This window comes from Chionomys nivalis, chromosome 19 (assembly GCF_950005125.1).
Source record: "Chionomys nivalis chromosome 19, mChiNiv1.1, whole genome shotgun sequence".
Classification (NCBI taxonomy): domain Eukaryota; kingdom Metazoa; phylum Chordata; class Mammalia; order Rodentia; family Cricetidae; genus Chionomys; species Chionomys nivalis.
Window position 1 is genome coordinate 15,231,822 of NC_080104.1, and position 11,115 is coordinate 15,242,936.

Here is an 11,115-nt window from a genome sequence, read left to right on the forward strand (position 1 = left end):
TACAGAGAGAGAGAGAGAGAGAGAGAGAGAGAGAGAGAGAAATACATAAATGTAATCAGAAAAAATGAAGACTGTAAAACAATATGTCATGCATAGTTAATATGAATTTATAACCAGAAAGATACATAGAACAAATAAAAATAAAAATAACATAACCTCTACTCAATAGTGAGAGACACGCACCATTAAAAGACAAGCTCAAGTAAGTTTATGATCCCCTAAATGACTACAATGTCACCAAGACCACCAAAAAATATCTTAATTTAAAAAGAGGATAAGTAATTCGCAATGAGAAACTCCAGCGCTGGCAGGTTCACGGGCTAGAAAGCACATTTACTGGTGGCTGGTGGCATTCTGAATTGATTGTCTTCCTAAAAACACAATCTGGCAATCTGCAGCAAACGCCATAAAACCACTCATTCGTTTCCTCTGACCTGGCAATGCCACTTTGGGGAACTCACTCGGGGGAGAAAAACCTAAAAGGGAGCAGAGCATCCGTGCGTACAGCGACGTCTGTGCCGCTGAGCGCTGTGGACGAATGACGGCAGCCCAGCACCCGCGCACCCGGCGACAGTAGCGATGGCTCAACACACTTTCAGACCTGCAGAGTCAGCTATTTTTAAATGGCAAGAAAAGGGCCTGAGCCGATGTACGTCATAAGCACCTCAAACTTACTTAATAAACATCCGAGCCTTGGGTTCCAGTCCCCCTCTCCCCTCCCTAGCCTGTCCTTCCCGTCACCGTCACCGACTGTTCAATTCAGAAACCTAGGTCCACCGTCTTTGACACCACCTATGCCTCCCATCTCACCACCAAATAAACATTCCAGAATCTCTATTGCTGTCATCTTCACTGCCGATACCCCAGGACCATGATCTCCACCCTGTACTCTTGTGAAAAAAAAAAAAAACTGGCCCCCTTTCCAGGACTCATCTCTCTAAGCCCCGCTCTACCAGGCTTCCAGGGTGAGCTGAGAGCTGAGAGTGTAACTCAGCGGTAGAGCACTAGCGATGCACAAGGCCCTAGGTTCCGTCCCTCAGCTTGAAAAAACAGCTTTTTTTGTTTTTGTTTGTGGCCTGTTGCCTAAGAATAGTTGACCAACACAAACTATATTCAATACAGGGAGGTAGGAGAGGAATCTGGAAGGAGATCAGAGAGTGGGTAATAGAATCAAAATATGCTGAATAAAAATTCTCCAAAATTAAGACTTTATTATTATTATTATTTATTATTATTATTTGCAGGCTGGAGAGATGCTCAATGGTTAAGAGCATTTGCTGCTCTTGCAGAGGAATTTGGTTCCCAGCACCCATGTTGGTATCTCAAAAACTGCCGGTAACTTGAGCTCCTGGGGATCTGATGCCCTTTTCTGGTCTCTGAGGCCACCTTCACATATATGCATATCACACACATGTACACATGCATGCGTGCGCACACACACACACATGCACGCATCCACGCACACACCTCAAATATGTAAGTCTTTTTACAAAGTGTTTCAAGCCATATTGTTACCCTCCCTCTCGTGAGTGAGGCCTTCACACGGTCAAGTGTCCCACATGGCAGTCCTGCTGCCTCCTCCCACCGAGCTCCCACTGCTCCGTTTCACAGAGCCCCAGCCGTAGTGACCAGAGGTCATAGGTCACAGTCTATCCTGCACTTGGCTATTCCAATATACTGTTCCCTCCCACTGGAATCCTCTCCCTTCTGCTCTATGGTGGTTACCAGGAAACGTCACCTCTTCTACGAGCTCAAGGGAGACCACGGACAGTCTCTCGATTCTATGTAGCCACAGTCTAATCACACCTGTTAGTTAATAGACGGTCCTTAAGTTTGAATAGACGGATGAAAGGTGCCCCCAGTAATTGTGGCAACCTCCATGCCACGTTCACAGCATCCGTCAGCCAGTCAAATCATGGAGTTAAATCCTCATCGCGGAGAAGAAATCCTAGTCAGAGCTGGCACAAGCTGAAGGCTTGTCCTATACACATAATTAGGCTGGCAGCCAAGAGGACCCTAGCAGGTCCTCAGAGTAAGTGAGTAGCAGCTACACTGTGAAGCAGAACCCACACCACGCCGTTACTCACTAAGCAAATATTTTTCAAAATGGCCCAGGCTGCAGGAGAGCAGCGCACCCATCCCCTATTTATAACATTTCAGTGTGCAGCAGGGTCTTTCCATTTCCACCACAGCACCACGGCCTGTCAGAGTCACACCATAGGAAAATGCTCGCCCATGTCTCCACACCCTCCCCTCTCAACCCCCTCATGCCGTGCTCTCACCGGGAGTTTTGGCAAACCATCAAGGCACCAGCACGGAACTCAGAACACAGAAAGAGCACGCTCGACTCTTGGCCAAAATCACCCCCTTTAGAGGAAACAAACATATGGTACATTGAAGTGAACCCCTACCCGCCACATGGCAGAAAGAACTGTGAAACTATGCTAACCTGCATGTCATTCCCCTCTCCATAACTAATGAGGGGCAGAAGAGAAAACCCTATCAACCCTCACTCTGGGATCTGTAAAATGGGACTAAGGCTGCGACCTGGGGACTTGGAATACGGATGCTGTGCTGCTTTCTAAAAGATGCTCAGTAACAGGCGGATCTCTGTGAGTTCGAGACCAGCCTGGTCTACAAGAGCTAGTTCCAGGACAGGCTCCAAAACCACAGAGAAACCCTGTCTCGAAAAACCAAAAAAAAAAAAAAAAATGCTCAGTAAACGAGGACCAGTCACATCCCGATATGAATGGTTGCCGGCCATGTGCTTAGCCCTCCTCTGAAGGCTACAAGTACAGAAGCCTACTGCATCCACAGCCGAGTCCAGGGCACGTGGACACCCTCCACTTCTCCTTTAAATGCATTAAGCTCCTGTTCCTTTTCCCGCGAACAGGAAGACTTGCAAATGGTACCAAGCAACCAAGCCACCACGTCCTTCTGGTTGCAGAGGAACAAATGGAAAGCTATGTAGATATGAGATAATGAGCCTGGCTACGATCTGGATAGTGCATCTCCGTTCTGGTCATTTGTTTTAGTCCAGACAAGTATCCGGCACAGTCTGCAGATATCCTGAAGAGGTGAAAAGACAACTTACACGGGTCCTGCTGCATCCCACACTTTCCTGGGAGCCTTCTGAGCACAGCTCTCCCAGTACCACAGACACTTCATCTCCAAAGCCAGCGCACTGACACCAGGACACACAAGTTCAGCACTGCTCACCTGCCTTCTTCAGTCACAAGCGTGATCCTCAGTCCCTCCCTCCTTCAAGCAGAGGGCCTCTCCATCCATCTGGACCTCGGCCAGCTTCCCCCAGGTTAATGACCACTGCCCATCCAGGTGGCAGCGTTCAAGCCAACTTCAGATCCTGTTGATTTTGAGGTATTTGACAAATATAAACACAGGGGAAAGCCAGTGTTTATTCATGATCTTGCCCCAATTCCTAAAGAACACAAGCTCAGCAGTCGCTCAGGCAGTAGCAAGTGTCAACCTCCTGCGGACACTCGGTGGAGATTAAAAGCTGGGACCAAGCTGCTCCTATAAATGGCTCAGTTGTCATCCTGACCATGAAACATATCTCCATTTCGTGGCCAGAGGGGATTCGACTCCAAATGACCACTGGACACCCACCAAAGCTCTGAGATAATCTGGGCTCCTCGTGTCACAGAGGAGAAGCCTCTGAGCTTGCCAAGAAGCTTCTGATGGTGACCTGGCATTACCGCACTTGCCAGGCCTGTGTGGGGAAAGAAGGCCAGGGGAGTGTTACTGCTTTCTGGAAAATAGGCAGAGCTGTTTATGCAAGGGAAAGTCACCCAATTCTTGCCAGCCCCTGAAGAGTCTGACGAGGTGTCTCACCATTTCCCGTCACCAAAAAATAATAATAATAATAATAATAATAATGAACTTTACTTAGGTCAATTACAGTTTACATACTAGCTGAGTAAGCACAAAACCAATTTGCGACTTTTCTACCAAGCTTCCCAGGAGGCTTTGCGTCTCTTCAGGATGAAATCAAATGCAAAGCCAAAGTGTGATGTCTCCAAACCCCAACCTCCAACAACTACAACTCACCAGACCCAGCCGAGGAGCCACACCCACTCCTGAGTACTGGAGAGGGTACCAGCCTGCAAACTACTCAAAAGAAGGTGGCACTAACTATATGCTTGCTCTTTGTAACTCTGTAGACATTGTCCAAGTGTGTAAAAGTGAGCAGTTGGCAAATCTGTTCCCATGTAGTCACAGAGGGGTTTTTTTTTTCATTCTAAGGATATATCTTATTTGAAGAAATATTTTTCTTGTAGATTTAGCTTAGTTGTGCTAAAGATTCTACCTGTCTGTCTGTCTGTTAGGGACTAGACCTCAGAGAGAGCCAGACATATACCTTTAGTGCAGATGAGATATACCTGATCCTATTCTCTGGTTTGGTTATGGGGATAACTCACGAGAATCGGGAATTGTTCAATCCAATACAAGTTCTGCACTCATTCCCAATTTCCCATAAGTCAATTTCCCTACTAAGACTGATACATTATACCAGGATTGAAAAATTTCCCAAAACAGAAGTATTTCCCTGTCTAATGGCGAAGTTACTTGCACTGTTTCAAAGATGCGAACACAGACGGCATTTGTGCAACACTCTGGGTCTAGCATGCGCATCCACTGATCCCCCAGAATGAAACTCCATCGGTTCTATTGACAGCCACACGCTTTCTAAGTCACAGAAACTCTTTGTATGGCGAGGTTCTCCTCCCACTCCATCACTGTACTTCTGCTGCCTAGGACGACACCCTCAGGGAGGGCACACCGTCACTTCCTCAGGGTAGGCTGGTCTTTACCTCAGCCAAGCTGTGTGGGGTGTTATATCAGTCACAGCTTGGGTTTCCTTCCAGCCCCACAGTCCAAGACGGTACACTTAAAGTATATAGCAGGGAGAAAGTCCCCTGTGTACAGTGCCAGCTCCGATTCAATGTTCGCCTTGAACTTGTCACCAAATCTTAAAGATATGAGCCCAACCAGATCGCCCCACACTCCTGCCTAGGCAACCAGCCATTTGTTATGACAGGCGAAGGAAGAACAAGTGACACTTGGTACTCTCTAGGCAGAGATAGCTTGATGATGTGTCTCACCATTTCCCACCACCAAAAAGAAAAAATAATGAATAAAGTCTTTTCTTTAGGTGATGGGAAATGGTGAGATGCCAACTGCCTAGAGAAAGGACAGATGGAAAGAGAGCTGGACAAGGTACTTAGCAAACGGCCCTGTGTCTGGAATTCTTTTATTGTTAAATTAAAATGTAATTATTAAATACAGTTTGTTCCCTTTCCTTTCTTTCTTCCGACCCCTCCCATGTACCGTTTGTTCTCTCTCAAATTCATGGCCTTGTCTTCAATTGCCGATACATAGAATATATATATATCATAGAATATATATACATATATCATAGAATATATATATCATAGAATATATATATATATTTGTAATACATCTATACACGTTTCTTAGTTGCACATAATTCTAATCCTTTGTCTAGGGCTGGGACCCCATGAGATTACCCCTTCCATGTTATCATGTCTATCGGGATTGTCCCTGTTCAGATCCTGTTTAGGCAGCCATGTTGCTGAGACTTCACAAGTGAAGCTTCCCTGACATCTCTAGGAAACACAATCCCCCAGGAGACCTCCCTCCATTCCTCTGGCTCTTAGACTCTTTCCATTCTGTCTTCTGCTGTGTTCCCTGCGCCTTGGTGCAGGAATTCTCAATACAGGGATAGGAGTAGCTTCCAAAGCTTCAGGTCCAATGCCGTTATCAAGGAAGTCTCCTTTCTGCCTTGACTGGCTCTTGTGATCAATCTGTATAGTCAAAACAAGCTCCCTAAAGACACAGGCCCCTCTGACTGCATCCAGTGTTGTGTGAGCAAGTCCTTCTAGCTTAGCCCTACCAGGAATCTGAATATGTCATTTACAGAACTTTAGCCTGGAACATGTATGCTGTCTTTCAGCTCGTGTGCAGTTCTCAAGCCTGACACGGTCACCTCAGCTCATCAGCAACAGGGCTCTTAGAGCTCACACCACATGTGTGTGGAGACTCTACTTCCTCACCCCTAGAATGGAGGCAGCACCTGTTTGACAGGCATGGTGAGACGCTGTGTATAAAATACCCTGCTGCTCTCTCTACATGTTCATATAGTCGCCAAACAAATACATCATATTAGACGCCATACAATACGTATCCATGTCAGAGCCTATGGTAAGCTCCCTTTAAGCCTGTCATGCTAAAAAAAAAAAAAAAAAAAGTGTCACAAAAATAATAGTAACAAAGACTGCTGGGAAAAAAGTGGGAGGGGGCAACTGGAGACATTATGAGCTGCCTCGCTGGCAGCATTATTTTCTTTCATCTGACCACACCGTACAAGCGCAGCAGCAACCTCCCGACACCCCCGTTAGTCTTCCAGGTCCCTCACACCATATTTACGTGAGCTGTCCTACCAGGTGTCAGTCATTAACGTGGCCAAGACTGCTGAGAACAATGCCACCAGATCACTGCTGTACACATTAACAAAGCCTGTCCTGGTGGCCGGGGCCTGCAGGGTGAGATGGAAGATGGTTCCGGGCACACCCACCCCTTCAGGAGTACCAGACCCTTCTTCTGATCCAACAACTCAAGCAAAGTCTGTTTACTATAGTCACCAGAAGATCAAGAGATCGCCTCCAAAATGCCTTTGTGAATTTCCCTTTTAACTGTCAAACGTACATTGTCCGGCCATCAGCTGCAAATTTGTTGCGCAATTTGTGGGTAAGTTGAGTTTGATAAGCTAATCAAAGAAGCTTTCTAGGTTAGCTAAAGCATGCATTTTTATAGACTGAGAGCTTCAAGTACCTACTGCAAGCTAAAAGTTAAAAAAAATATGAAATGTTACACACTGAGCAGTAACTTAAGACTGAATGTGTGTGTGAAGTCGGGGCCCAGAGCGTGTGCTGACCTGATCTCTTCCAGTCAGTAGGATCAATGTTCCCGTGAACTCTGCTTTAAGACAGTCAGTTCAAGTTCATTGCCCCAAGAACTCACTGACTGCTTGTTTCAAGGGAACAGACTTGGACTTTGCTGTTATTATAAACAGACAGAAAAGAGCCTCCTAAGGGGTACTGAGATTTGCCTCATTATAAAGGCTAAGAACAACAAACTTTCTTTACTCTCTCTCTCTCTCTCCACACACACACACACACACACACACACACACACACCCCAGAGAGAGGGGCAGGGGGATGGGGGTGGACCTGAGTATCTGTAGGGTGAATTCTCAGGCCATAGCAACTGCAATGCCTTGAGATGGAAGCAGTAGATCTTGGCTGGCCAGGCAGTTAAGTCCTTTAGGGGAAGGAGACAAGAGGCCTGCCTTCCCTTACACAGCCCAACCATGAAAACAGGCTCTTTTTGTTTTTGTTTGGTTTTTTAGCTTAACAACCTTCATCCTCCCTGCTGGGATAAAAGGCATGGTTGGTTTATGACGGCTCAAGGGTTTGAATTCAAATTATTTTCCACCCAATTCCCTACTTGGCCCCAATACTCGAAATAAAGGGATGGCTTGGGTAAGTTTTGGATAAGGAATGATGTCAGACTTTACTCAGATAAAGTAATGGAGGACTATGCTCAGGGCACGCCCCAGCTTTGGGCGCTGAGGGAGCCCGCATCATCTTGGGTGGTGACATGCCTAAACACAAAAAAGGAGAAATAAGGATGGAGAAAAATTAATCCTCCTTTATGTAGCTCTTTTCCCCTCCCCCCTCTACTGGAGAGCCAGAGCGCCTGTTGGCTCCGAGCCGGTGCTTAGGAGGCGCCTGAGAATGGGTCTCGGGGTCCCTTTTTTCTTCTTCTTCTTCTTTTGGCGTGCAGAAATCAGGACCCATCCGAGCCAAGACGGAGGAGAGAAGCAAGAAAGCTTGAGCAAGAGGCGGCCTGCTCAGTACTCCGGAATGCCCGCCCGGCGCGCGGAAGCACGCAGCGGTTGCTCGCGTCCAGAGCGCACTGGTCCCGCTGTCTCCACTGCGGTAGCATCCGGACGTGACATTGCAGCAGCGACAAAGCGGCGGCCACAACCGGCCGCAGGCAACTGACAGGACTGCCCGGGTCTCGCACCACGCAGAGGAGCAGGCAGCGAATGATACTGGGGTGAGGCTAGGTGCTGGGGTGCGAGGTAGGCCGAGTCGGGGGTAAAAACCCTGAAATGCGCAGAACGCCAGGGCGGCCACCTCTCGCGCCTCCTCCAAGCAGTCAGATTGCAAGAAAAATAATTCTAACACTAATAATGCTAACTAAAAATAATGCTAACACTTCCCAGTCGTAGCTCACTCTCTATCCCTCAAAAAAAAAAAAAATGATCTAATAGGAGTCCCCCCTCGGACTTGTAACCTTCCAAAGGAGCTGGTCCCACCGCGCGCCTCAAGCACTCCGGGCCCGGGGACCCGCCCCGCTCCCGCACGTCGGCTCGAACACAACCGTCATCCTAGGGTTCCCTCCGAAGGCTCACCAGGAGAAGGGAGCCGGCGACCATCGTGGCTCCGACTTGGCCGGCGACGCGGCTGCGAGAGGCGAGGGCGGTGATGCTGCTTGCCGAGGTCCCCATGGCCGAGCCCGGGGCTCGCAGGGGCGCCCGGAGCGCGCGGCCCCACGGCAGCTGGAATCGGTGGCTATTTCTGCCCAGCGCCGCATCCACCGCCGCCTCCCAGGCGGGGAGCCCATCTACCTCCAGCAGCCCATGTGCACTGCAGCAGCCGGGCGGCCGGGCGGAAGAGGGAGGCGGCAGGGGAGGCTCGGGAAGGCGCTCAGCACCTGCCCAGGGGCGCGGGCGCCCGGGCGGAGAGAAGCAGGCGCGCTTGGAACCCGCGCCTCCCGGTGCTCTCCAGCGACAGAGGCTGCGGAGAACCAGGGAGCAGGGCTGACGGAGACACAGCGAAGGAACGGCTTCCCATAGCGAAGCCTCCAGCGGCTACCAACCACTCGCCTCCTCCGCTGCCCAGACCGGCCGGCGAGGGACTGAGTCGGGTGGCCACTCAGCCCGGGGACACACGTGGTGGCGCCGAAGGGGCGGAGAACCGGCCCTTTGTGATGTCACCCGGGAGGAGGCTGGGCTCTTTGTGCAGATGGAGAGCGAAAGGCGGTCTAGAAACGGAGGGGAAGGAAAGGGTGCCCCTTGGCGTTAGCTGGAAGAATTGCGCTTGCTTGTTAACCTGGGAGTCCAGTACACACCCCTTACTTTTCTTTTTTTGCAAAATGATTCCAAGTAAATTATATGTAAAGCAGAGACTAATTTCTTTCTCAAACACAAGTTTTAACAACAACCTACATAACTTGAGCGTTATGGCGCTCTCCCGTATGTTCTTCCTAGGAAAGCTGAGGCAGGAGAATTTGGAGTTGGAAGAAGGCCTGAGATACACAGAATCCCTGTCTCGTGAATGTATACATATATACATGCATGAATGAATGAATTAGTGCGTGAATGAGTGAATGAACTGAGCATATGTTAGCAATAAGTACTCTGGAGGCTGAGGCATGAAATTCTCCAGTTCTAGGCCAGCCAAAACTAGGGTTCCACACAAACCTGGCTTACGAAGTAAAACGGTGTCTCAAAAAGTAATTAATTAAACAAGCAAAAAACCAGCAACCACGGAGTTCACATCAGCATTCAGACACGAGCAGACTTGTGCACTGATTCGGCCTTGCTCTGGGGCTCTCTGCTTCCTGACTCCAGGTACAATGTGACCAGCTGCCGCCCCTCGGCTCCCACTATAACTGCAGCCTCCGAAAAGGCGAGACAAATCAGACCTCTCCTCTGTGTCTGCTTTCGTTGTGTATGTGATCTCAGCCGTGGGAAAACTACTTCAGAGACACAAGACTAGGCTATGATAGGGGCCCTATTTACTTCCTTATCGCTTAGCACATTGAGCGTTGGCTCTTTTTCTCAGCGTCCTTTGGAAGATAAAAATGTATTTAAAAATTAATATGAAGATTAATATCAATCTCATCTTTCAAACATCTGCCAGGAAAGAAAAGGATTGTCTATAAACACTAAAGGGAAAGCTGCAATATAAAGTCTCCAGTAAAATTCAAAGAGGTTCTGAAAAATACTATCATGAAATACAGAATTTTGGGAAATGGGGGTGGGAGCGATATTTCGATTTGAAATCCTCAAGCTGTCTCTAAAGTTTCCAAAAGTGAGGGGTGTGTACTATGTCTCTCTGCATGGTAGGGCTAATTAATTCCAGAAAAACTCAAAATTAGTGAGCACTACTCTCCTAGGTCTTTTTGTCTAAAGAAAAAGAAAGTGAGACAGTCAAGGAGGAGGTCAGCACCTTACATCCAAATGCGGGTTGCTCAGGTAGCGTGACTGATCTGCCTGAGCTGGGAGGGTTTCAGCTGGGTGACTGCAGCTCTGACCAGCTCATTCCTCTTGTTCTTTGCACTGCTTTTGCATCCCCTGGGGTCTTTACAGGACATTAATCACCTGGACTCAACTTTTAACACACCTTTCCGGTTGGGTTTGGTTTGGTTGGTTGATTGCTTGGTTCTTATCTGTTTTAAACCAGGTCTTGCTGTGTAGCTCAGGTTAGCCTTCAATGCATGACCACCCCGCTTCAGCCCCCCACCTGAACACCGACCACTAAGCCTCTTGTTGAAAAGCTTCAGTTGTTCTTGCCTATTGCTAAGTAAATGCTCCTTGGTATCAGTGATAAACCAATAAAGAATCGATCAAATCTCTTGAACCTAGTTAGAATATAAAATGTCATTTCTCCATTGTATGTTAAAAAAACTGTCTTTCACTTCAGATTGGAAAATGCTTTTATCACCGACTACTTCACATATTCATTATGGCCATGCAGATGTCTTTATTTACTCATACGTGGCGAATATTCAACCATAAATAATGGATTTTCTGCCTAAGCTCCGAAGAAAGAGAAGATAAGTATTATTAATAAAGCATGACTATAGCAAAAACTGAAAGGTACAAATGAGGTCAAAATGGATAAACCCAATTCTGTGTTTGCCATAAAACAACAGCCTCTGGCCTCCAGCCTGATTTGAACTTTTTGTACTTCTTCCAATACCATATAGATCTCCTGTTTT

The 11,115-nt window shown here is 47.8% G+C and overlaps 1 protein-coding gene across 1 annotated transcript in view; it reads right to left on the reverse strand.

Annotated features, from left to right (window-relative positions):
• Tnfrsf21 (TNF receptor superfamily member 21) overlaps positions 1 to 9,071 on the reverse strand; it is a 66,639-nt gene extending 57,568 nt beyond the window's left edge. Inside the window, exon 1 of the mRNA XM_057751930.1 lies at positions 8,522 to 9,071. Coding sequence (XP_057607913.1) covers positions 8,522 to 8,617 — 96 coding nt within the window. The 5' untranslated portion in view covers positions 8,618 to 9,071. The remainder of the gene's footprint in view (positions 1 to 8,521) is intronic.
• Positions 9,072 to 11,115: the final 2,044 nt, after the last annotated feature.